Source organism: Rhipicephalus microplus, unplaced genomic scaffold, assembly GCF_043290135.1.
Source record: "Rhipicephalus microplus isolate Deutch F79 unplaced genomic scaffold, USDA_Rmic scaffold_14, whole genome shotgun sequence".
In the NCBI taxonomy this organism is placed as follows: Eukaryota; Metazoa; Arthropoda; class Arachnida; order Ixodida; family Ixodidae; genus Rhipicephalus; species Rhipicephalus microplus.
Window position 1 is genome coordinate 36,932,268 of NW_027464587.1, and position 27,994 is coordinate 36,960,261.

At 44.6% G+C, this 27,994-nt stretch overlaps 1 protein-coding gene across 4 annotated transcripts in view; it reads right to left on the reverse strand.

The window, feature by feature from the left end:
• Positions 1-27,994, reverse strand: part of LOC119181524 (pancreatic triacylglycerol lipase) — a 197,124-nt gene that overhangs the window by 148,298 nt on the left and 20,832 nt on the right. For all 4 annotated transcript variants that reach the window (XM_075882979.1, XM_075882981.1, XM_075882978.1 and 1 more), the window contains exon 2: positions 4,553-4,746. In XM_075882979.1, the coding sequence (XP_075739094.1) occupies positions 4,553-4,746 (194 nt within the window). The remainder of the gene's footprint in view (positions 1-4,552; positions 4,747-27,994) is intronic.

Here is a 27,994-nt window from a genome sequence, read left to right on the forward strand (position 1 = left end):
ATGTCTCCTTTAGTTTTCAAGTAAAACGATTTGAATTGAATTAAAATAAACACTGAATTACCTTTTGTCTGGTAGTGTCAGTGAATCCGCCACGGCAACAATTTTATCTCGATCAAGTCAGAGAAAATTGTTTATCGTATCTAAGAAAAAAGACCGCACTTGTATTTCAAATTGTTGTCGTATTACTATTTTCCCTTTTATCAGCACGGTTATTGAAAAGTGTATTGAAAAGCACCTTACTACATACCTCTCAAAGTTTCATATTCAAAATAAACAGCACCAATACTTCGTTCATGCTTTATCGTTCCAGTCTCAGAACACCAGAAATCTTGTGATTCTCATGTCATTGTTGCAGTTGATGGATGTTCACTTCTTCGCATTTCTCTAGATTCAAACTCAAAATTTACAAAACACATCACCGATCGGAAGCGCTAACTTGCTTCTGGTACTAAAATTTTAATAAAAGCTGAGTACTACTTAAGCGAGCGTACACTGCTAACCCTGTATTATTGTTTCATTCACAGTCACCTGAACTACTGCATCAAGTCATCGAGTAACACTTATCCAACACATGTAGCACCGCCACAGTATTTACAAAGTCAGGCTATCCACATACTAACCTTCAGCTTAATCAGCTGCGGTGTGTCCCACATGCTTCATAATAACAGAATCATTTCACTATACACGTCCTTGTATATACATCCGCAAACCAACGGCCTGACAGAGCGCCTCAACAAGACATTTGCGGATATGCTTTGCATGTACGTCAACGTGGAACATAAAAACTGGTATGAGATCAACGTTCACATATAACACAACACATCGAAAACAACAACATAAATGACGCCATTCCGTCTTCTTCAAGGTCGTGAAGGTACAACAATGCTAGATGCTATGCGGCCACATGAGTGCGAAGGTGGTGGAACGGATGTGGATTACGCCACCCACCTTGCAGAAGAAGCCTGACAACTTGTGCGCATACGTATTTGTCGTCAGCAGGACTGCGATTCAAAAGGTTACAAGCTTCGTCACCGACAAATCTGATTCGAGCCAGCAGAGAAAGTGTGGGTCTGGACTCCTATTCGGCGTTGTGGCCTCTCGAAAAAAGTTTGAAGATGGTGCCTGGGTCCATATAAAATTCTGCGAAATAATATCGACTTGTTGTTGAGGTGCCTCAGATATGCGCACAATTGCTTTTAAAGACGATCTTTCTTGGGGACCTTCGACGAAAAAATTTTCGTCTGTCTGTTTGTCTGTACATTTGTCTGTTTGTCCGCCCTAACGATACCTATAGCGGCATCAAACGGCAAACTTCATCCGCAGCATTCATAGTTGTGCGATTGTCAATTAAAAAAGAATTATTGCGCATATCTGAGGCGCCACAACAACGCTTCGATATTTTCTATGTCTGCCTTTATACAAGAAAAGGCACACACAAGTAACTCTAAGGAATGTAGCATTTATTCGCGCTGCGCTGACAGCGCAACGCGATGCTCAAAAAGGCGTTTCCAACGCTTTGCTACCACGTCACGGTGGTGGCACCTGCCCGTCTGTTTGCGTTCTACACGTTATCACCTCTGAGACTGGCGCGCATCTTTCTCCGCGGGCTGCACGCCTTGGTTTTCTAAGATAACTGCCAGATTGCACTTGTATCTAACATGCCTCGATGCACTCGTTCACCTCCGCTACACGCTTCAGGCACTCTAACGCAGCGCCTTCAGAGTACCATACACCAATTTTCTTGCTCAGAACATCGAATAAACGTTTTACTCACTCTCTCGTGACGCAAGACTATCGTCTTTCGGCGACATTTGCGGTGCACCATGCAGATTTGGAACCAATTTTTTAATTGACAATCGCACTAGTATGAACGCAGAACCTTGAGCAATATTTGTGGGCGCTGCGGATAGAGTACGCCGTTAGGAGTACCGTTTGGTCACTTTGGTGACGTTTAGAGTATTGTTAAGGGTGGACAAACAGACAAACGTGCAGACAGACAGACCGACAGATCAAAATTTTTCGTCGAAGGTCCCCAAGAAATACTATCGTCTTTAAAGATTTGAAGACTACTCCGGGTCGTATAAAATTCTGCGACGCCTCAGTGACGTTAACTATGAGGTCGTTACCGGTTGTGCGCACTGCCCAAGACTTCAAAGGCATGCACCCGAAGTCGTGCACGTGGTTCGAATGAAATCATACTTGTCCGAAAGAACTCATGTGCAGCCAGTGGATACAAACACTTGTAATTACGAAGCATCGGGACGATGTTCTCTTCGAAGAGAGGCTGATGTCACGACTAAAAGCCGTCAAGATGGCCGAGAACAGCGTAGTAACGAGCTCGAGTAACAACCACCTCTGAGATCTATCTGAGGAAGACGACGTTGGGTTTTCTGTTTTGGTTTGCTATCTGTACATACAGACCTTGGTTTCTCCTTGTCGCACCAGACTCGTGTTTTCTGTTATTACTGCGTTGCGACAATATTATAGTGAGGAATGCTGTAGTGCGTAACTTCGATTCCCAGGGTTTCTTGAACATGGTATTTGTGGCACAACGCTTACAACATGGAGGTGGGAAGCTAAGGAACACAGATGAGAAAATCTTTTATGGAACATGAAGACATTTCCGTTTTTATGTTCCAAGCATTGCACCCCAAATAACTTATTCAGCTAACTAACGCGGCTACTGGCCCTCAAAAAACGGACCTTAAGCATTTTCAGCATTATTGAAAAAGGTCCCGCCACAGCCAGCATTCGACCGCGTGACCTTTGAGTCATCTGTACAGCATCACAATCATTATATAACATCATAGAGCCGGAACTGATCATTTGCGCTCCACGGCAATGCATTAGAGCACGTAGTTCTCATTTGGCGCCACAGCAGACGAACGCCGGTTGGCGTGAAAGTGCAAGCTTCCTAAAGGAAAACTCTTGTTTGTGCACAAGATGTTCCAAGAAACAATTGGAGATACGAGTGTGCGCGGTCATATCTAAAGTTTTTTTTAATTGTTCAGAGCACAGAAACGCGTTTTCCTTGAAGAATGCAATACCAAACAGTCAGACCACCCCCAAGTGTGCTCGTGATCATGTATGTCTTTCTTCTCTATATTTTATTTATTGGCCCCCCCTCATCCCTTTCTCCAGTACAGAGTAGTGAACTGGACGTCAAGACAGTTCTGTGTTATGCCGATTCCTTTGGCAGAAAAATCAGTGACATTTTTTAAACGCGAAAGTGTTTTATACGACGGTTCACCATGGCTCCACTGACTTATTTGTGCCACGAATATGACGTTGCAAAATATACACTAACAGATATCAAAGAACAAGACTACAAGGAAAAGATCTGTCATCGTGGTAGTCAAACCTTGGACTTCTCCTGTCACCACATGGCATGAAACGACTCAGCCACAAACCACTAGTTCTTTGCTGTGCAACGTTTACTGTCGGCAATACTCAGAGCCCGGCGTCTTCAGCGAGTTCTCGTTATTAGTATCAAGATGGCGCGACGGGTTCTCTCTAAAGGTCATCACTGCGCACGTTGCGATGATCGCGCTTATTCTATGATCTGCGAGTTCTGTACGTCTTGTTCTGGCGTTGCAGAGAACACGAATTTACTTCGCTCGCCACAGCGACTGCATTTGCAAGACAAGCGCACCGCCCTGACACAAAGAAGCACATATTCATGCTCGAATGCTTTTATATGTGTTGATTGGTTGGGTCGGCTTTTAAGGCACAAAAGTGACAATGGTTGCATTGTGCCAAACGAACAAGCTTAGATGTACGTGCAGGGTAAGAACCCCAGGTAATTGAAATTTCTGGGGTGCTACCTTGCGGCGTATCTTAATATCGTATCGGGGTTTTGGGATGTTAGAGCCCCATATATTATTGTAAATTGGCACTCGTCTAGTGTGTATTCGTCCGTTTGTTTCCTTATGTTTCAACAGTACGCTGTAAGGGTGGAGGTGTGACATTTCGCACTCGTTCTTTTAATGCTACCTTTCTGCCTGAGGAGTGAGTTTCCAGCTGCTTGTCGTCCTTTGTGTGACCCTGCAATTTTAGTATAGCTTTCATTTTTTTGTCCTCATTGCGAAACAATGCACAATAAACGCCGAGCAATCTCTGTGAAGACTGGTTTTACTTTCTTCTTATAGTGATTCTTATTACAGAGTTATCACTCTTCTTGTTTGTTTTTCTACGGTTTCGCATTCCACGTGCTTCAAAAAATTGTGTTGAGGACCAGTGAACATTAGGTGCAGTGCATAAAAGTAATATTGGTTTCTCTATGGCGGCACGCAACCAAAGAAACAACATCAAAGTGCGTCAGACGGTGAACTCACGATAATTCTCGTTTCTGCCCTTGCGAAAGTCTTTAACAAGTGCCTAGCATACAGTATAAGTACTTTTTGCTGGGATAGTTGCTACATCAAAATGAGAGATAATTTCAGAGGCCTATGATGCAATACTTCTGCCACTCATTAGTAATAATATCGAATAGCTGATTTTTTTATTACACATTCAGTAATTGGATGGAGGAGTGAATTTTTAACTACTATACCATTTCCGGCGCGAGGAGCTTCCCGCTGTTGAGGTATCCATGGATATATATCTTGGTGTCCCACTTTGCGCGGAAAGTGGAGTTGAGGATGGAGTCACGCTCAGCAGTAACCAAAAAGTGTGGCTTGTGGGGGTTCTGCCGCGTGAACAGCCGAAACCGGGTGTCGAGCGATGGGCCGGAGTTCGCTCTTTTATCTGCAAAGGTAGGAAGACGAGTAAACAGACAACTTTAAGGCACGTCTATGCAACGTTTTGGAACGCCATCATTCATACACTGCTTCTGCGACATATACAAGAGGTCCTGGAATTTTGACGAGAACTAGTAGGTCATGATTCATATTTTTAGACAGCTTTTCGGCGCAAGATATACAAGGACTATGTCTAACGCACTGAATAGCCAGGTAAATCGCCAACAAGTTGAACCATGGCAAGCGCTCTGCTTATTGTGTTTATTTATTGCAGCTCATTATTTCCAAAGGATCTCTGCAAATGTGATCCAGTACAAGTGAGCTAGATCCAAAATTCTTTTTTAAACATTGTGTGAACTTTTAGTTCTTTCCTGTCATAACTTTATTAACGCATTGCAGTGAACATCTTGCCAACAGTTGTGCATCAGCCCAGCGAAAGCTTCGATGGTACGATGTCAATTTATTTCCTGATGTAAATATAAAAGCTTACAATTCGGCTGTTCCATCCACCCAGAAGTACGCGGGTATTGTGTGGGACTCGTACCGACTATAATAAATCAAATAGGGCAAGTGCACCTTCTTGCCGCACGCTTTCTTTTTCCAAGTACAAAAGGACTGAATCCGTCAATGCAGTGAATGATAGAACAAGCTTTTTTAAGTTGAGCCTCAGGCAGAAAAATAGCCAGGCTAAATTTTTTATCAACTTTCATGGTATGCTAACTATTGACCCAGGAATGTACTTGCATCCTCAAGGCAGAATGTCACCTTCTACACATACGTTGTCAGACCCTACGTGTACAGAGTTCTTGCCTACAAGCATTCTCTTTTTGATACCATGGAACCTCGCCACCTGATTATACGTCGCGGTGTGAAGGGTTACATTGTCGTAACGTGGAAAGAACAGGACACAGGACGACGGTGCGACGAGGAAAAAAAGAGCAGCCACTTCGAAGTTGTCTTCCTCGGAAGAACCGTGGTTGCTGTCCGCGCTCATCACTTCTTCGTCATCTGTCTTCCTTCCCGGGCTTTAGCCGTGACTTTAGCCTCCCATTCAAGAAAGCTTCGTCTCGATGCTTCATAATCAAAGTAATTTGAACTCGTTGGAAACGCATGAGTTTATTCGAAGAAATAAGGCTCCACTCGAACCACGTGCACAACTTCTGGTGCAATAATTCGACGCCTTAGGCAGTCCGCAGTATCGGGAACAACCTCATTAAACTGTCACTGAGACGTCGTAGAACCTCGTACGGCCTGATGTCTTAACAGTTTTTCTGAGAGGCCATGGTGCCGAATGGGAGTCGAGATCCAAACTTTCTCTCCCGGCTCGCATAATACTGGTCGGTGACGAAGGTTGTACCGTCTTCAGCCGTAGACCTGCTAGAGATTAACAGGCAGGCATCCAAGCTGTCGGGCTTCTTCGGCAAGCTCGTTGATATAATCAATCCATTTTGGCGTCTTCACACTTGCGCGGCAGCATAGCATTCAGCATAGCGGTGACTTCCCGAATATGTAAAACGTAGAATGGCGTTGTTCTTGTTTTTTGATGAGCCGTGTTAAAGGAGAACGTGATATACGGCAAGATGTTGTTCCAGTTTTTGTGCTCCTCATCGATGTACAAGCAGAGCATATTCGCAAGTGTCTTGTTGAGGTGCTCCGCAAGACCATTCGCTTGAGGATAATACGTTGTTGTTGACCGATGGGATGTGCCAATAATTCTTAAAACTGTCGGTCACAGTTCAGCTGCGAATGCAGCTCCCCTGTCATTTATTACTACTGATGCAGCGTCATGTCTCAGCACCACATTGTCTACAAAAAATCGGGCTGATTCACTTGCCGTGCCCCTCTCTAAAGCCTTGGTTTCGGCGTGTGTTAGGTAGTCGATGGTTACTATAATCCATCTGCGACTTGCCAATGAGGTGGGTAATGGGCCCAAAAGATCTATTTCGGCTTTAGCGAATGGAGTAACAAACATGTGAGTAGGATGGAGGAGGCCTGCTGGTTTGATGGGTGGATTTTTTCTGTGCTGGCAATCGAGGCACATCCGAACATAGTGTTGAATGGTCGCCGTCAGTCTGGACTAGTAGTATTTCTGCCCCACTCTGCACAGCGTACACGTGTAACCCAAGTGGCCGGATGTTGGTTCATCGTGGCATGCCTGTAATACTTCACTCCTTAGAGATGTGGGCACGACGAGTAAGTAGTCGTTTTCGTGTGGCGTGAATTATTCTTACAAAAGACGTCGTTTCGCTATCAAAATGACGATGCCCTCTCGCAAACAGTCTAGGTATACAGCTGAAATGCGACCCTCCAAAAAACCAATTATGGGTTCCAGTTCCAGGTCATCTCACTGCAGCTGTGCGACACTAGCCGTGTTCGACAAACGACTCCGACAAAGAGTGCATCATCATCTTCTGCAATTGAAGGTTCATGTGGTGCACGAGAAAGGCAATCAGCCTCTGAATGTCTCTTCTCCGATCTGTACACCACAGTCATGTCGAATTCTCGAACCTTAAAGCTCCAGCGCGCCAATCGTCCAGATGAGTCTTTTAAATCCATCAGCCAGCAGAAGGAGTGATAGTCGCTCACAACATTAAAACGACGACCATACAGATATGTGCGGAATCTTATAACCGCCCACACCCCCGCCAGGCACTCTTTTTTCCGTGGTCGGATAATTTTCTTCCGCGCGTGAGCGAGTTCTGCTCGCGTACGCGATACCTCGTTTGGCGCCATCCTGCCACTGCACGAGTAGAGCTCTTAAGTCGACATTGCTGGCGTCGGTGTGCACTGTTGTAGGGGCGTCATCATCAAAGTGTGCGAGGTCTTGTGGCTGTTGAAGGCGTTGCCGCAGCTCGTCGAACGCTTTTTGCTGCTCGTCATTCCCTACGAATGCGACGTCTTCTCTAATGAGGCTGGTCAACGGCGATGCAATGCGTGAGAAGTTCTCCATGAAACGTCGGTAGGAATCACATAGTCCTGAAAACCATCTAACCACCTTTTGTTCTGTTTGCACGAGAAAACTTGTAACGGCAGTGATTTTTTCAGGGTGAGGCCGCACACCTTCATTGCTGACAAAAAAGCCGAAGTGACATTTTTCCAGCCTAAGTGTTAGTCCAGTGGAACGGATAACTTGAAATACTGAGTGCAGTCGCCTGACGTGTTCATTGAATGTCGCAGAAAACAAGATGACATCATCTAAATACACTAAGCACGTCTGCCACTTAGGTCTGATAGTTCCGTGTCCATTAGCAGCTGAAACGTGACTGGTGTGGCGCACAAGCCAAGTGGAAGTACCTTACGTTCAAAAAGCCCGTCAGATGTCACGCAAGCTGTTTTGTCATTGGCGTTTGACGGGATCTGGACGTCGAAGAGAAACAATTTTCAAACTGGTTAATAAGCTGCGGGATACCTTGCTTCTCCGCTAGCAGTAAACTTGGGTCAATACCAACGAATAAAGTTGAGGGGTGGAGAGGAGAGGTCAGTTGAATTATCTTACTCAAAAAGTAGGAAGTCTGTCATCTCGGCGAGCTTATTTGTGTACGTGACTGCCATACCCATTGTTTGATGCCAGCGTTCTGATTTGAAATTCGTAACAAGGACGTGCGGTGTGCCCACTTTTTATGCTCATGATGTCTCGTGCGATAGATAAACCATGGCTGAATAGCAGTGGTGGTATTTGCTTGGCGATGATCTCAGAATTGCTTGACGTGTCACGTGTCACAGCCACGAGTGCGCTCGGCCGCGGTGGGATGGTCACGTCGTCGTCGAAGATGCGCAAAGGTTTACGTCGCTGGTTTGTACAGGGCCCATCCGAAACTTGACCTGGGGCCATCTAAAATGCAACCGATCTCTCAGGAATGTTGATCACGGCGCCGAATTCACGCAGTAAGTCCACGCCGAAGATCAGGTACTTGCAGCACTCTGATAAAATTACAAAAGTTTCAAAGAAATCTCAACTGCTGATATTAATTCGGGTGGTACATTTGCCCGTCAGCGTCACCAATTGACCCCTGCGGCTCTTATGTTTGGGCCCGTCCATATTTTTCTGACTTTATTTAGACAGTAGGCGATGTTTCAGCTGATAATAGAGAAGTCCGCACCAGTATCTACCAGCGCTGTTACTGGGCGTCCAATCTAGACAAATGTTTAGATTAGCGCTAATGATTTCCGTTGATGTTGATGACGTCGTATCGTCCTTGGTATCGTCCGTGGTATCAGTCGTATCACGTCATAGAGAAGATGTTGGGGGTGTGGTAGCATCTCGACGGGCGACAACCTTCTCCCCAAAGGTTGCTGCTGTTAGTTTCCCCGACGAGGGCTAGGGGATCTGGCCCGGACCACCTCGGCATAACTGCGCTGCTGCTGCTGCGAGTTAGGTACAGGCGGAGGACAGCAGAGTCGACGATACGGCACATCGGGTGGGTGTGCTTGCGAGCCTGCATTGCTGTCACGGCGGTTATCGAAATAAAAACGAGGGGAGTTCCGCAGAAAGTTCTGAGGTCTATGATCACTGTATGGGCAAATGCGGAAGGTCAGCTTCTCCGCAACGGAAGCAACGTAGTCGACTGTCAGCGGTGCGACACAAGTCCATATTACGGATGAATGGTCGACTGGTGGGCATCCTTTTTGACCAAGATGCAGATGTCGGCGGAGTGTGCATTGGCATCGTTTGCGTAGGCACGTTAGACTGTGGATACGACAGCGGCGAATCGGAAGCTGGGGTTCACGGCTCGTTGGTCACAGTCGTCGGTCACGACGTAAGCCCTTGGCTGACATCGCGACCAGTGGTGACGAGTTGCACGTCACTGGTGTGGGTCGACGGACGGCCGATGCGTAGCCTACAGTCCGCTGGTCAGAGGGCGATTGGGGCAACTAAAATGCCTGGCGTAGTTCTTGCGGCACAACTTTTTTAACGGAAGCCATGGCATATTCTTGCGTAGTCCCAAGGAAGTTTCGGACCTCCTCATTAGTGAGCTCACGCTCACTCATGAGGAGGTCCGAAGCCCGCAAAAAGTTGAACGCAGCCGTGTGACGGACCACGAGCACACTGCTATAGTGCTGCTATAGGCTTTCTTTACAACGCGGAAAAAAACAGTGCTAGGCGTATCGTAGAGGGAATAACTTCCTCGGTGGTTTCTGAAAGTAACCTACATCTCAGTATTCATATTTTTGGTTTCCAGCCCATAATTAAAAAGTGATGTAATTAAGAATTATCATTCATTAGTGTGGGGAGAAATAAAAATTCGCTTAGTACCTCCAGGCTAGGGCGAGTAGTACGCGTGTGGTTCAATTCACCACTGAAGTGTCTTTCAGTTTCAAATTCTTGGTTCAAGTTATGTGGGACACTGTATATATATATTTATTTATTTATTAATTTATTTATTTAAGAGTGGTTATACACCAGAGCAGGGTGGACCCCATGCCTTGTCCTTAATAAGTGCGCGTTACTGTTATATGCATGAATACCCTGACGAAAGCCAGTGCCCGGCCGTAAAGTTGGCAATAACGCATCGTTTTTCGTGTGGTCGTCCGCTTCATCTGATGACTTATAACTCGACCGAATCTAGGAAGACTTTAAAGAAATGTAAAATACCTATGGGTTTTGGCAGGGCGGCAACGAAAACGATCAAATGGAAATTCGCGAAGACGACAGTTTCTACGGCTGTCGTTGGCGACTCCCAATCGAAGTATCTGTTTTAGCATTTCGACCCTCTGTGGAAGGGAACTCCTGCTTCATCACAAAGTTTGGCTCTGTGATATGTGACGTTCATAGCCTTTTGGATTTCGTACCATCTTCAACGAAAACTCTGATTCTTGACGTCGGAACAAATAGATTTGGTTCACTGCACTGGACGTGCAGCGTTCCACAAGTACAAGGCCCTACTACAACTCATTCTGCCGAAACGCCCCATGATATGCCAGATTCATGCAACTTTATTACTACCACGTGCTTTGAACCACCATCGTGACAAGCACAATGAAGGAGATGGCCGCCACTGTAATCGCGAAGCCTGCAATATCAACGACCGCCTACAGACCTTCTGCTGTCACTCTGACCAGGTGTTCTTTCTGGACCATATGCCTTGGAATGGTTTCTGTCGGTGCGCGTCCTCGTGGCAGACGGCCTTCACGCGAACTTCAAGGGTGTTGCACTGATGGCTGGCCACATCAAGCAGCTTTGTTACCGGAACGCAACGGACGCCTTGTCTTCCTCTTGGCTAGACCACATGCCCAGTGGTCCCATGAAGCAATCCTCCAAAGCCTATCAATCTGGTCCTGTGGAACTTGCGTTCTCGCCCCACTTATCTTCCACCCAACGCCTCCAAGTGCCCGAAGTCTACCCCAAGCCACTTGCGCAAGAAAAGTCTACCTACGCCACAGTTGCTGCAAAACCAAAGAACCAAGGACTCTCAATTCGTGAAAGGTCTGGATTTCTTTGTCTCACCGGTACCCTTTAAGAAAATGCAATCGTGAAAAAAGCACTGTACTTTCGAAGAATTGACTAATATCGACCTCATCCGACAACCCTATTCACAGTCGTGACTTTCTCAGAATTAGAAAAATTGTAGAAAAACGTGTGAACTACAAATTTCACGCATTTACGCTAAACACCTATTTAAATGCTTTAACTGTACCGAAAGTACTCGTGATTTCGCTCAAACCGGTAACTTCCCTAAGGTCACAAAGCAACGTAGAGAAATGGAACGAAACGTTGAGTAACGCGTCCCTAGTTCTCAGGCGCACCATCATCGACCATTAAAATTCTGCTGTCAAAGCATTGCTAAACAGTGAACGACAGTTCCGCAAAACTCGTATGTTGGATCCCTCTGAATTGGCTTCGCTGGTTAAATACGAACAGAGAAAAGAGTTAAAATTGAACAGAAGAAAGCAAAGAAGCTTTTGCGTGACCATATTACCCTTCCAAAACCACTAACCAAAGAAGATTCCCTTCCTGACGAATCATCCTGTTCTAGACGAGACAAACTATCAGCTAGATTTAACATAGGAAACGTTTCAAACGTGGTTTCATCTGACTCGGAAATAAGTGTGCTTTCTCGTGGCTTAAATTTCTCTCCAGCTTCTGGTGACTACAATGAATTTAACTTTATAAAAGACTTAGAAGAAATCGCGCGCACTATGAGGCTAAGCGAATTTTTCCATGAACGTTCATCGTTCAAAAGCAATATGTCTGCCCGTCAACACGGGACGCCACGAACACAACGCGATAAATTACTCGATATGTACATTTCAGCAGTTCAGCGTGACATCCTGCAAGCTTATGGGAACTGCTTCATTCAAAAAGTACATCACACTGAAAGAACGGGATGCAGTTAAATGTTTACAAGAACGCGCAGATATTGCAATCATCATCATCATCAGCCTGACTACGTCCACTGCAGGACAAGGGCCTCTCCCACGTTCCGCCAGTTAACCCGGTCCTGTGCTTGCTGCTGCCAATTTATACCCGCAAACTTCTTAATCTCATCTGCCCACCTAACCTTCTGTCTCCCCCTAACCCGCTTTCCTTCTCTGGGAATCCAGTTAGTTACCCTTAATGGCCTGCGGTTATCCTGTCTACGCGCTACATGCCCGGCCCATGTCCATTTCCTCTTCTCTATTTCAACTATGATATCCTTAACCCCCGTTTGTCCCCTAATCCACTCTGCTCTCTTCTTGTCTCTTAAGGTTACACCTACCATTTTCCTTTTCATTGCTCGCTGCGTCGTCCTCAATTTAAGCTGAACCCTCTTTGTGAGTTTCCAGGTTTCTTCTCCATAGCTAAGTACCGGCAAGATACAGCTATTATATACCTTCCTCTCAAGGGATAATGGCAATCTACCTGTCATAATTTGAGAGTGCTTGCTGAATGTGCTCCACCCCATTCTTATTCTTCCAGTTACTTCAATCTCGTGGTTAGGCTCTGCGGTTATTACCTGCCCTAAGTAGACAGATATTGTAATAGACCCGCCAATAAAAGAGGTGCAATTGTGATAATGAACACAACGGACTACATTTGTGAAGCTCAGAGACAGCTAGATAAAGACACGTTTTACAAGCGACTTAGTGAAAACCCCACCAAAACATTTATTGACGTCGTTACTGATACAATCAAGCATTTAGTACTGGATAACAAACTTTCCGATAAAGCAAAGCACTCATTATACCATGTGAGCCCTGTTTCCGGAAGGTTTTATCTATTGCCTAAAATACATAAGCCCAATAACCCCGGTCGTCCTATAGTGTCAGGCATTGGCACTGTCACCGAACTGCTTTCAAGCTATTTCGATAGCCTGATTAGTATACTACCTCCAGCTTTTCCGTCCTATCTGAAGGACACTTCTCTTTCCTCGCTGACATCATCGACTTAAATGTGCCTACTGACTCATTTCTGGTATTGCAATAGGATGGAAAGATGGGCTAGTTGGTAATTCATGATGGTTCAGCGAACTGGGATCGCCGGGGTAAACACAGACACAAAGCAAAGAGGAGGCACACAGCACGGGCGCTCGTGCTGTGTACCTCCTCTTTGCTTTGTGTTTGTGTTTACCCCCGCGCTCCCAGTTTGCTGAACCATTATTTCTGGTAACATTAGATTTTGCGTCACTTAACACTAATATTCCCCACAAAGACGGCATTTGTGCAGTAGTGGATGCTTATGACGACTCATCGTGTAACAAATCTGTTGATAGCTGCACATTAGTCACATTATTAGAACTCATCCTGGAGCTTAACAATTTTGAGTTCAGCGGTGTTCACTACATACAAATCAGTAGCACCTCAATGGGCTCCAAAATAGGTCCAAACTACGTGAATATATTTATGGGCCTATTGGAAACTCATTCTCTTTCAACGTGTTAAATAAAGCCGTACTACTACAAACATTTATAGACGAAATTTGTTTTTTTATCTGGCACCACGGCGAAGTGGAACTCATGACTGTCATTACAGACTTTAACAAGGTTGATCCATTCATTTCATTGTCACAATCGTACTCGAGGGAATCCATCTGTTTCGTGGATGTAACATATCCTTTTGCGGCAAAAAATTTTTTACTAAAGTATACAGAAAACACCCTCTTTGTAAGTCTCCAGGTTTCTGCTCCGTAGCTAAGTACCGGCAAGATACCGCTGTTATATACCTTCCTCTTGAGGGATAGTGGCAATCTACCTGTCATAATTTGAGAGTGCTTGCCGAATGTGCTCCACCCCATTCTTATTCTTCTAGTTACTTCAATCTCGTGGTTCGGCTCTGCGGTTATTACCTGCCCTAAGTAGACATAGTCTTTTACAACTTCAAGTGCACTATTACCTATCTCGAAGCGCTGCTCCTTGCCGAGGTTGTTCTACATTACTTTCGTTTCCTGCAGAATAATTTTAAGACCCACCTTTTGCTCTCCTTGTCTAACTCCGTAATCATGAGTTGCAATTCGTCCCCTGAGTTACTCAGCAATGCAATGTCATCGGCGAAGCGCAGATTACTAAGGTATTCTCCATTGACTCTTATCCCTAACTGTTCCCATTCTAGGCTTCTGAAAACCTCCTGTAAGCACGCGGTAAATAGCATTGGGGAAATTGTGTCCCCCTGCCTTACACCCTTCTTGATTGGTATTCTGTTGCTTTCTTTATGAAGCACTATGGTAGCAGTTGATCCCCTGTAGATTTCTTCCAGAATGTTTATATATACTTCATCTACGCCCTGATTCCGCAGTGTTTGCATGACGGCTGATATTTCTACTGAATCAAACGCCTTCTCGTAATCTATGAAGGCTATGTATAGTGGTTGGTTATACTCTGAGCATTTCTCTATTACCTGATTGATAGTATGAATGTGGTCAATTGTTGAGTAGCCTGTTCGAAATCCTGCTTGTTCCTTTGGTTGATTGAATTCTAACGTTTTGTTTACTCTGTTAGCAGTTACCTTTATAAATAGCTTGTATACTACAGAGAGCAAGCTGATCGGCCTGTAATTCTTCAAGTCCTTGTCATCTCCTTTTTTATGTATTAAGATGATGTTAGCGTTCTTCCAAGACTCTGGTACTCTTCCCGTCAGGAGACACCTCGTAAACACGGTGGCTAGTTTTTCTAACACAATCTGTCCTCCGTCTTTCAGCAGATCTGATGTTACCTGATCCTCACCAGCAGCTTTGCCTCTTTGCATGCTCTTCAAAGCTTTTCTGACTACTTCTATCATTACTGGTGGGGTGTAATCTGGGTTACTGCTAGTTCTTATAGTATTAAGGTCGTGGTTGTTTCGGCTACTGTACAGATCTCTGTAAAACTCCTCCGCTATTTTAACTATCCTATCCATATTGGTAGTTATTTTGCCTTCTTTGTCCCTTAGTGCATACATCCGACTTTTGCCTATCCCAAGTGTCCTCTTCAATGCTTTGACGCTTCCTCCGTTTTTCAGAGCGTGTTCAATTCTCTCCATGTTATACCTTCTTACATCGCATACCTTACGTCTATTAATCAACTTCGAAAGCTCTGCCAGTTCTATTTTGTCTGTTGTACTTGATACTTTCATGATTTGACGCTTCTTAATTAGGTTCTTCGTTTCCTGGGAAAGCTTGCCAGTGTCCTGTCTTAATACCCTGCCTCCAAATTCCAGTGCACACTCCGTAATGATACTCGTCAGATTATCATTCATTGTATCTACGCTAAGGTTGGTTTCCTCACTAAGAGCCGAGTACCTGTTCTGCAGCGACACTTTGAATTCCTGTACTTTCCCTCTCAGTGCTAGCTGATTGATTGGCTTCTTGCGTATTAGTTTCTGTCGTTCCTTCTTCAAGTGTAGGCGAATTCGAGACCGTACCATTCTATGGTCACTGCATCGTACCTTGCCAATCACTTCCACATACTGCACGATTCAAGGGTGTGCACTCAATATAAAGTCTATTTCGTTCTTAAATTGAGGACGACGCAGCGAGCAATGGAAAGAAAAATGGTAGGTGTAACCTTAAGAGACAAGAAGAGAGCAGAGTGGATTAGGGAACAAACGGGGGTTAAGGATATCATAGCTGAAATCAAGAAGAAGAAATGGACATGGGCAGGGCATGTAGCGCGTAGACAGGATAACCGCTAGTCATTAAGGGTAACTGACTGGATTCCCAGAGAAGGGAAGCGGGTTAGGGGGAGACAGAAGATTAGGTGGGCAGACGAGATTAAGAATTTTGCGGGTATAAATTGGCAGCAGGAAGCACAGGACCGGGTTAACTGGCGGAACATGGGAGAGGCCTTTGTCCTGCAGTGGACGTAGTCAGGCTGCTGCTGATGATGATGATGACAGAAAACACACCGACGCTCACCGATACTTTCATTTCAAAAGCAATCAGGTAAAACTTTGTAAAACGAGTATGCCATACAGTCAAGCACTTCATTTCAAAAGGCTGCACTCTGAAAATTTAGACTTTGTTGAAAACTGCGATAAGCTTCGCTATCCCCTAACTGTACAACAGTACCCGCATCATATTGTCGACAACGTGATCATGCGCGCCGATGCAATAAACCGAAGAGCGCTTCTAAAATTCCACAAAAGACCATGCACCGGAAGCACATCAATTTAATTCTAACACGTTCTGCGTCTATTCCAAACGCTAACGCGATCCTTAAAAAGCACTACAACATACTAATGAAGAGCAATCGTCTCGAAGATGTCTCCCCGGAGCCTGCACGAGCAGTTTACCGCCGATCTAGAAACCTACTAAACATACGTCATCCAAAATATCAACACCATTCCATGTGGGGTGCCACCCATGTAACAAGGCGCGCTGCAAGGTGTGCCCCCACGTGACCACGTCGCGAATCATTAAGAGCTCTGCGTCAAACTTCACTTTCCAGTTAAAAGAAAACTTCAACTGCGACACGAACAATGCAATCCACTTGCTTCAATGCTCATTGTGTGACCTCCAATATATTGGCCAAACAGAAATGCCTTTCCGGTAGCGCTTCAATATTCACAGGTCACACGTCTTGGGCCTTCCCAGCCTTCCCCTATCCAAATACCTCGCTACCCCAAGCCACTCTTTCGACAACATAACTGCCACAATACTCGAATCTGGTTTTAAATCGCACTACATAAGGTAAGTTCGTGAGTTTTTTCTCATTCATAAATTTAACGCCAAAGCGTCTGGAATAAACGAGAACCCAAGGAGGCTTACGTTTTTGCCAGCAAAACAGATAAATCAACCACTGTGGTTCACATACACGTTTGTTCACTGCTGTGATTACAATTCGGCGACATTGGTGACAGAGCAGTTAGTTGACCAGAACGCATGCACACTCTGTTACCACATCGTGACATCAATGGTGATATTATGCTCGTGTATTTTTCATTGACAATGAACGTGACTTGACATGGTATTGCCTTTTTTCATTGTTTTTATTCATTGACAACTGTTGCGATATCATAGGAATCCGTCATATTATTTGTATGTTATGTTTTCACGTCATTTTGCCTTCCCATATTTTGTATCGCACACTGCTGCTCTGCTAGCTACAAAATGTTGTGTATGCCTGAATATCTTTTTGTTAACATGTGTGTATGCCAATATTGTTAAAAATGATTATTCACAATAGGGGCCTCCATGACATGTCCTTAAGAAGTGCGTGTTACTGTCACATATATATATATATATATATATATATATATATATATATATATATATATATATATATATATATATATATAGAAGGTTTAAAATAACACCGCAGTTTGCTAACATGCACAATGTCAGAGTTTCTACGTAAGGGTAGCACGGAGCGGTTGATCTCATAGTTCACTGTTAAGACCTTGCGTAGAACCTTGTAGGGTCCTTCCATGACAGAACTCAGTTCGCCGTTGTTGGGATGCCATGGTGTCTCGTAAAGGACAAAGTCACCGACTTGGAACTCAATACGAAGAAATTTTCTATCATAAATGACTTTGTTCTTATTATGGTAGGCGATAGAATTGGTAACTGCAGTTTTTCGCGCTTCTTCGACGGTTTCGTCTCGTTGTTCCAGCACAGTAGTATAAGATGGAATTCCATACATCAGGAAGGAAGGTGCGTACCCGGTCACTTCGTGGGGTGTTCTGTTGTATTCGTCAATTACCTCCGGAAGCAGCTTAGTCCAAGACTTCTGTGGTTCGTCTTTGATCTTACATTTAAGTCTCGTTACGATAGTCTGGTTTGTCCGCTCGTTTATGCCGTTGGATTGTGGATGATGAGATGAGGTGAATAGTTGGTGTATACGATTATGTTTTAAAAACTGCTTGAATTTTCCTGCGGTAAATCTTGTTCCACGGTTTGAAAGGAGCTTCCGTGGTTTTCCAGAAGAAAAAATTGTTTTTAGGCATGAAATGTAGGCGTCGCTGTTCTCACTTTTATGAGCAAACGCCCATACGTAGCGAGTCGCATGATCAATAACCAAGTGTATAAACCTTTTTGACGAGCCATATCCAGAAAATCCTCCTATGGTGTCTATTGCAAAGAGGTCGAAGGGCTCTTCAGCTGGAGGCAGTGATTCAAGCGTCCCAAACTTTTTTTGTTTTCGTCTTCTTGCATCTCTGGCATGTATCACAATGTCGAATGTAAGTGGAAACATCGGTTACTATATGCGGCCAATAATATTGCGGAGACAGGAGTGATAGCGTCTTCTTCACTCCGACATGCCCAAAATGTTGATGTGCATTCTTCAGAATGGTTGGGCGTAGTTCATGGGGCACGTATATTTTCCGTAGTCCTTTTCTTTTAACAATGATGATGTTATTTTCCAATGAGTGCGTTCCTTTTTGACGCTCATTGTTGCATCGCTGAAGGTCGTCGTGTGATAGAGGATTAACTATTGGGGCTCTGGAGAGCGCATCTGCTTCGACATTACTTGCGCCCTTTTGATGTTTGATGTTCACATCATACATTGACAGTTTCAAAGACCACCGGAAGAGACGACCTTGAGGATTTTTAACATTCTTCAGCCACTGGAGTGCAGAGTGATCTCTTACAACAGTGAATGACTTTCCATGAAGGTAGTAATGCCACTTATCAATGGCATCTACAATAGCAAGACATTCTCTTTCTGTAATAACATAGTTCACGTCGTGCTTAAGTAGTTTGTGGGAATAGAAAGCAACAGGATGTTCTTTGCCTTTGTCATCAGGTTGTTTCAGCACTGCACCGATGCCTTCGCCAGATGCATCACAGTACAGAGTACTTGGTCTCCAATTGTCGTATATGCGAAGCACCGGTTCTTCAGTTATCCGCTCCTTTAGTTCACGAAAAGCTTGCTCGCATGCTTCTGTCCACACCCACTTGCTGCCTTTGTGGAGTAGTTTTGTGAGTAGAAGAGCGATATCGCTGAAGTAGGGGATGTACTGACGGTAGGTGTTTACAGTGCCCAGAAAACGCTGGAGATCTTTTTTTCGTTTTGGTGTAGGAAATTTGAGTATCAGCCACATTACTTTGCTTAGGTGTCACTGTTCCTTGTGAAATTTTGTGGCCCAGGTATTCAATGCTGCAGCGTGCAAAATGGCACTTTTTTGTTTGAGTTTTACGTTCTCGGTTTTAAGAGCTTTCAATAGCGCCTCAAGGTGTCGTATACGATCATTAAATGTCTCTGAGTGTATGACCACATCATCAAAGTAATTAATAACAATGGTGAGCTGATGTGTCGCTATTATTGATTTCATGGCTCTTTCAAATGTAGCTGGAGCGTTCTTCAACGCAAACGGCATTACCAACCACTCAAAATGACCATCAGGCATGACAAATGCAGTTTTCTGAACATCGTCAGGATGCATTTGGACATGCCAGTATCCCGACGTTACGTCCAACGTAGTGAAAAACTCCGCCTTTCCTAAGTGGTCAAGAATATCATCTATACGTGGAATTGGTTGAAGGTCGGGTACAGTTATGGCATTGAGTTTCCGGTAGTCAATACATAGACGAGTGCGTCCTTCACCTTTCTTTTCTGCTAAAATGACAGGTGTGGCGTAGGGCGATAATGAGGGCCTCACAACACCTTGCTTGAGGAGAGCGTTAACTTGTTTGTTGATCTCCACTTTGTCTGCCTGTGAACATTGGTATGGTGCTCGACGAATAGAGACAGCATTGGTAAGTGCGATCCTATGTTTCTCAGTAGTGATGCACTCAATCTCTGTCTGAGATTTCGAAAATATCTCGTCATACTTGCTTAAAAGAGAGTCGAGCGCCACAGCCTCATGCTCTGATAAGTTTTCTGAAGTCAGGGTTCACATCAGCGGGAATGAATGGTTTTCTTTTCATTGTGATGCGGAAGGTTCATATTCTCACGTGCTTGTGTCACTGACTTGCTTTCCAGATTTACAGAAAGATTGAAGTATGAAGCGCTGTCTAGGCCAAGAATTAATTGCGTTCTCATGCCTCGCAGCACATGTGCATAAACTTTCTTGATGACGTTCCCAATTTGTAACTGAATGTTTACGCGACCCAAAGTTCGAATGCTTGATGCAAGTTGCTGGACCATGATGCTGGAGTCTCTCATCAACTGAAGCTTTAGCTGTTTGTACACATCCTCGCTGATACAAGTAATTGTTGCTCCTGTATCGAGAAATGCATTTACTGGCTTTCCGTTGATGAGAGGACTGAAGTGTATTAATGAAACTCTGGGTCGCCCTCCTCGTTTCCCCGTTCAGTATCAATAGCGGACACATTGCCGCGGCGCGGACATTCGTTGTGCCAGTGAAACTGTCGTGGGAAACCAGCAGCTGAGCAGTATCTACATTCGTTTTGCGGGGCACGCGGTTGAAGAGTTATTGTCGGTTGCTGCGATCTGCTGAAGAGACGTGGAGTTCTTGATGCGATACTAGCGTTACGAGTAAAGGAAACTCCTCTCACCCGTTTTAAATATGTCTCGACCCGTTGAGCAGTGGTGAGCCACTCTAATGACGAGTTGAAAGACAGTCCGGCGAGCGCTAGTTCCACATCACGAGGAACACCATCAGTCAGCCCAGAAATGATGTGGCACTCTTTCAGGTCAGCCAAGGAACCCAGTCGCTTTTTCTCGTCATAGTAGTCCTTGATGGTCAGCCCTCCTTTCAGTCGGTAGCGAATGAAGAGACGGAAGGCATCTCCGTCAGTCGAAGCAAAGCGGGCTTGCATGTCACGCTTGATGTCGTCCCAAGTTGTCTCGCCGTTGCCGAAAATCTCTGTCAGGTACCACTTGAACGCTTCCCCTTCAATGTATTCGTTGAAGTGAGTGACCCGATCGCGGTGAGTCCATGATGCCTCGGCTGCCTTCATGTCGAAAAGAAGAAGCCACTTTCGATGGGGACGTCTTCTGGTGTTCCCTTGAACTTCTGTATGTTGAGCGGAGGCTTTGGCTTAGCCATACCACGTTGATGAGGTCGATCCTGTCGGCTTGTGTGACGCTACAAAATGGAGACACGTCGTGGTCCAGATGCCATGCGTTTATTCTAATGCACGCGCACATCCTCTTCGTCAGCTTCTCCTAGAATCACCTTGTGAATGCGTGATTATTCACAATAGGGGCCTCCATGACATGTCCTTAAGAAGTGCGTGTTACTGACATATATATATATATATATATATATATATATATATATATATATATATATATCTGGAATAGAACTTCATCATCGAGGCACTCGAACTTCAGTGTAAATTTGCGTACAAAGAGGTGACACGACGCGCATTCTTAGCTACCACAAAATTCAATCATACCTTAACAGGCCGAGGATAGGCGTGCTTTGCCCAATTTACTAGCCCAATACGCGAGACTTTAATCTTGCTATCACGCCTCTTTCTAAGACTATGCTTTGGCGGTTAACATCTACAGATAACACATAAGTTTGATAAATTTATCATGGATGTGAGTCGTCGGCATGGAGATGTGCCAAGCGTCAACGAGGATACATCTGTGTTGAACGGCGCTATAGCTGTCAAACACCAGACATACATTCGGCAAAACCTCCTTTATCAATGTACAGGAAAAATTTGATTACCCTTGTAAAGCAGCGTTTCACTTTAGTATCATATTTTGATTTCTCTGATGGAGGGAGCAACCATGTTAATTCAAGAAATGATTGCTGTTATATTTTTCATATGTATTAAACTTTCTTGCATATATTCAGGCATGCGTCTAGTAAAATTTGCCTCATTTCCTAACAGCCTGATTACTGCATCTGCAGCGTGCAATTATTAATAATTTTTTTATTGTTATAGTTACTGTTATTAACTTATCAACTTCTCAACCCTTTCCTTGAACATGTATCATTGGTGGTGTTAGGGGCGTAGTATATTGTTTACATTCATTGCATATGTATCAAAATTTCTTAACTGACCCGCAGGCGCCTACGTAAATACCCCAAACACACGGTGTAAATAAAATTTTCTTTTGAAAGAACAAATTCTGACTGGTTATAACGTTAAGCTATCCTTCGTCGCATCCCTTCGACATGGTCGTTAGCTGTCTATTGAATTCAACCGAGTTTATTGTGGAACGATGTTGCCAGGAGACCAGGCGAAAAAGCTGCACTCAGCAGCTTGAGGGGAACCTTGCGGGAATATTGGTGTAAACAGTCTTTATCCTGCACACTGCACCAGCTTGTTATGCAAGTGAACAAATGACGCGAAAATTACCCATAGCCTAGTAACCCCTAATTGACGACCACGTAAAAAATAAGAGATTAGAAATAAGAGAAATAAGAGAATTTTTGATACGGCATAGTGTTTTTCATTGGTTCGTCTGCATTTAAAATTTTCTGTTTGCCACAAAATTGTATGCTTGTTTTATGACGTCAAGAAAGCAGAGAGCACCTCCTTTAAAATGTATTTAAAGCTGGCTAGCTGCCCATCACATAAGTAGCGGCTACATGCAGCAGCTAACGAGATGGTTTATGAATTTACTGAAATATTTTCACAAGTAGCATAACGGTGTTTAGTAGTTTTTGCACGTATACATCTCTGTTAGCTCCCACTTGTGCAGGGAAAACAATATAGAGAAATGAGCAGCGCTGCACGTGTGCGCTTTTTTGCTGTCCGATATGTATTGTGAGCTGTAAAGTACAATTGATGTTGAGTGAAAACCAAATAGCCCGATTCTCAACTGAGCCTTCATAGTGATAAAAAACGCCAGGCCTTCGCGGAAGGTGCAGCATAGTTCTAGTGGAAGCTAGAAGAGCGGTCTTTCAGACCCTTTTCTAAGCACCCATTTTGTAGCTGCTGCAAGCACAATTGCTTGATATGCACTATGACAACAATATAAAAACTTTTGTGTACTAGTCCGGTATTCACTTTGCTATTCACGCCTGAAGTGGGTATGCGCCACAGTTATTAGGTGAACAACAACAAACATTTGTAATGGCTTGGAGCATCTTATGAATCACTCGTTACGCTATTTCTATCGTGCGAAGAATGGTTGTTATTTCGCTGTTTTAAAACGTTTTATAAGCCGTATTAACGCGATTGCTTTCCCGACATTGAGCCTGCCGAAGGCAAGATTGCCACCAAGTCCCAAGCACCGGCGTGTCTCAGAAATCGCATATTGGGCTGGCACCCAGAGGACGCGAGTTCGAGCCGTAGTGTAGCATTGATGCTAAGTTATTTTTTTTCTAATTTCGTGTGATGTGGTTCCGCACACCAGCGGCGGCGGCGGCGGACGACTACGGTGCCACGCGTGACCCAAATTTTGATCTCACAACGGTTTTCGCTGTGAAACCTTCCCCCTGGTCTAGTGGGTCAAGTTGTGGGGCAAACTGAGCTTCCTACTGAGCTAATTTATTGATATGTGGGGATTAACATCCCAAAACCACATTATGATTATGGGAGACGCCGTAGTGGAGGGCTCCAAAAATTTCGACCACCTGGGGTTTTTTAGCGTGCACCCAAAGCAGAACACATGGGCTTACAGCATTTTCGCCTCCATCGACATTGCAGCCACCGCAGCTGGGATTTGATCCCTCTTCCTACTGAGCTCGAGTTCGTGGCCACTTTGCGAGCTGCCGCTATAGCTCCAAGTTACTATAAGCAAGGCTAATCAGGTTTATCGTAGACTAAAGCGGAAAAATTTTTTTAGCTTCTCAATACGGAGAAACCTAACCATCAAAAACGATTCATCACATTCATCGGCTCGCAATAGCTTCAACAGAGCAGCGGTGATCGTATATCGGTGATGGCATATTGTTCCTATACGAAGTCGCTAACCCCCACACCAACATTCCTTACTGCTTTAGAAGGCACTTCAAGTATTGGTTTGTGCCTCACCCACGGACTAACTACGGCTTTCAAACCCTAATCTGTACGTTTTCTTCTTTGCTTAACAAGTTTGGCTTTTCTTACACCTCGATACGCGAACTTTCATTCATCTCTCTTCGAAACCTATGTTGTTAATATGTGTATTTACTCAACACTTGAGTTTTATTTTGTGTACGCAACCTTATTTGAATATATCTGGAGATATGCTTTTGTATTATCACCCATTTCTATTGTGCAACGAGTGTTTATGCTTTTGAGTTTTTGTTTATTATGTTACAGATTAGCCTGTTCTATTTCTGTTTTCGTGAATACCGTAGCTCCGATGTATCCGGGGGGAAGAGAGCAACGTCAAGCCGCGACTACGTGGTTTTTTTTTCCTCCTCCTCAGCCATGTATTTTTGTATGCATGTCTGAAATAAAGACTCAGACTTCTTTTCGAAGAAAATTATTTTGCGGAAGCAGCAAATGCTTTCACCGTCACTTAAACAGTTTGCTCGGTCCTATCGGTAACTGCATCAACAAGTCACAGCACTATAAAGGTATGAACGAGTGATGTATTGATATAGGACTGTTCAGCGCTTGCCTGCTCTGCAATAAACAGGACAAGACGCAAAAGCATAGCACAGGTGCCCGCACCGCAAAGAGCTTGCAAGGACAATCCTCACAGCAGTAATGATGGCGAAATTTCGTTCTGTTGTAATATTACCTCATAACATTTTCATTCTCCCGTAAGAACAAAATCGAGTGAGTACTTCTGTGACGGGAAACTTCGCCTTACTTGTTAGTTTACCTAGCGTGCAGCAAAGAGTGATCATGATGCACTGTCGTAAAAGGGGAGAGTGCTCAGCCCCCCCTTGCCCCCCCCCCCCGGCTGCTATTCTGTAAAGGAAAACTATCAATCGGTGAAGAAACCAGACCGAACACCATTTCTTGTTTCTAACTTCTTCTTCCTTTACTCTGCTAGCCTGCACATGTTTATTTCTTTTCTTTCCCAACATACTCCCGCCCACATTAGCGTCGCTCAATTACAGCCTGTACTATTTCTGTACTGGTTTTCTGCGGAACTTCCCGTCTTGATCTTTCCCTCGACAAGCTCGTATTACACCATCTTGTCCAGGGTAAAAGTCTGTGATTCGCCCAAGGTGCCAAACTCCTCTGGAAATACCAGGCTCTTCGATCATCAACACGTCATTTACTCGGAGGCAGCTGTTGGGATGAGCTTGGTATAAGTGAAGTGCCCGTAGTTCTAACAAGCACTCTTTTTTTTTCATCGCATTCACATATGATCCATTATCTTCTGTCGGTATCAAAACTTCTTGCTGATGTCTATTTAATGAGTTCGAGCACTGATGGCATGATAGTCATTGTTGCTCTGCTCCGGAGGCGCTAACATAGAACGTCCAACTAGAAAATGCACTGGACATATTGGAGAGGGCTCTTGGGCGTCCGTATACGTGTAGGTCAGCGGTCTTCAATTAACAACCGCTTCTACCTCTAGTAGCATCATCTCAGTTTGTTCGCAGCTGAGTTTGTTCTTTCCCATCACCTTGCGCAGCGATGACTTTACAGTCCGGAAGAGCCTCTCCCACCAACCGCCCCACCAAAGTGCACCTGGCACGATAAACTTCCACTCTATGTGGTAGGTCAGCAGAAAAAAGGTGAATGGAGAGCTTTTCGCGACAATCCAGATGTTTCTGAGGTCCCGTGACGCTCTCTTGAAAGCAAGAGCGTTATCCGAGTTCATAGTTGCGGGTACTCCTCTGCGAGCGAAAACCCTCCGGAACGCTAGCAAGAAGGCCCTAGTTGAGATAGCACTCGTCAGTTCAAGGTGTACAGCTCTAGTCTCTGCAAAGGTGAACAGCAGGATATAGGCTTTTGATGTGTCATCATGTAGTTCCTGTTTCTTTATATATAGTGAACCTGGAAAGTCCAATCGTACTACACCAATTGACCGGGACGAGAGAAGACGGTCTTCAGGCATTGGCGCATATTGCACGTTCCCATCTTTCACATTGTATCTTTGGCAGAGAAAGCCTTTGTTGATGATTCGCTTGACTTCTTGTCGAGCACTGATAATCCAATACCGCTGTGGTATTTGCATCATAGTGCTTGTCCAACCACCATGCAAAGCTCTGCAGTGAGCCTCAGTCACTACCAGACACGTGAAAGGATGTCTCTGTGGCAGTATGACCGGATGTTTTTCGTCATATGTGGCGTCCATTCTCTCGAGTCGTCCGCCAAGTCAAAGCTGTCCGTTTTGGTCCAAGATAGGGTGAAAATCTATCAGCATAAACTGTTTGGGGAGAGTGTGTCTAAGCTACAGTTGTTAGACGTCCTTCGCAATTACTTCAAGCTGAACATTTGGACCCGAAAGATTTCAGGCTTGCTTAGCTCCCGTACCGAAGTTGTTTCGCTGAGCGAGGTTTAAAGTCAACAGCATCGATCCACAAAGCGAAAGACCCAGGCGGTGACGCTCAGGAGCTTCTGCAGGTTGCTATGCTTCCTTATATAGATCACCGGGTTTAAGTTCCTGGATGACACTTGAAGAAATACATGCTCCGTCTGAATCTCTGCCTCTTCGTTTATCGGTGTGTACTGGTTGGGTTCTGGAGGCCAGCTTCATTTTATCTGGGGCTACCATTCAGGTCCATACCACCAATATCGACATGCACATAGAGTCCTTATCGGTATGCCTCTAGTCAGTACATCCGCCGGGTTGTCTTCGCCCCGGCAGTAGCGCTATAGCGCTGTTTCAGTAACTAGCGCTATTTCACTCACTCTGTGCTTTACAAACTGACTCCACTCGCTATGGTTTCTGCGGATCCAGCTCAGTGTCACCGTGGAGTCGGTCCACATGACGCGATGGAAATGATTGAAATCCCACGAGGAGCAAATATATTTTAGCAATCTGGCTCCCACTACCGCGGCCATAAGTTCGAGCTTTGGAAGCATTATTCTCTTAATAGGTGCCAATCTTGACTTCGCTACTACCAGTGAGGTAGCCGAGTTCCCACCTTCATCAAATTCTCTAAAGTAGGCACATGCTCCATAAGCCTCCAGGCTGGCTCGACGCATATATGCAGTTCAGCCTCTTCAGGTTCTCCGTGCCGTCCGTCTCTAACGCATCATGGAATCTTCATCTGGCTGAGCTGTATTACATCTCCACACCAGGCTGCCCACTGCGTCTGGATCTCCGCGGCATATTCCTCATCCCAGGAATAGCCTAAAACCCAAAGACGTTCAAACAAAAGCTTCGTAGTGATGGTGAATGGTGATAAAATGCCAAGCGGGCCATAAATTCGAGGAGCAACCATTAGTAGAGTGCGTTTCGTGTCGAGCTGGCCAGCCACTGAATACTGGGCCACAGACTTGGAAAAAAAGTAGAAGTAATCACTTTCTATATCCCATTGCATTCCCAAGACCGCAGCTGCTTCTCCCGATGCACCTTCTACTCGCTTCTCCTGGTTGTCGAAAATGTTCTGCAGTTTATGGTCATTGGTATTCCACTTTCTGTGCTTCATGCCAGCATCTTTCATAATTGCTTTCATGTGCAGACCTTCATGAAATTTGTCCGCACCCACCAATAAATTGTAGGCATAAATTGCCTTCTTTAATGTCACTGCGAGCTTTTTGTCTTCACAAACGTTATCTAAGAGCTAGGGAATAGTTGCCATAACCAAAAAAGGGCTTGGCGATGATCCAAACAGTAGCTGTGTCATGCGCAATTCGACAAGCTTACGGTGTTAGCTTACGAAAATACAGTCAAACCGGAAAACCCGAATGCATTTCGTTCAGTTTGCTGTATCTCAATGTCTAAGAATGCCTTTTCGATGTCGGAATTGATGGCAACAGGGAAGCAACGAAAGCGAAGAAGGACTTGCAGCAATTCCGGATTGAGGTTCACTTTTTTATCCAGGCAGTCGTTAAGAGATAGTACACCTTGGGTGCGTGACGATGCGTCGAACACTACAAGCAGTTTAGTAGTTAACAATTCCTCTCTTACTTCCCGATAAGGGATATAATATAA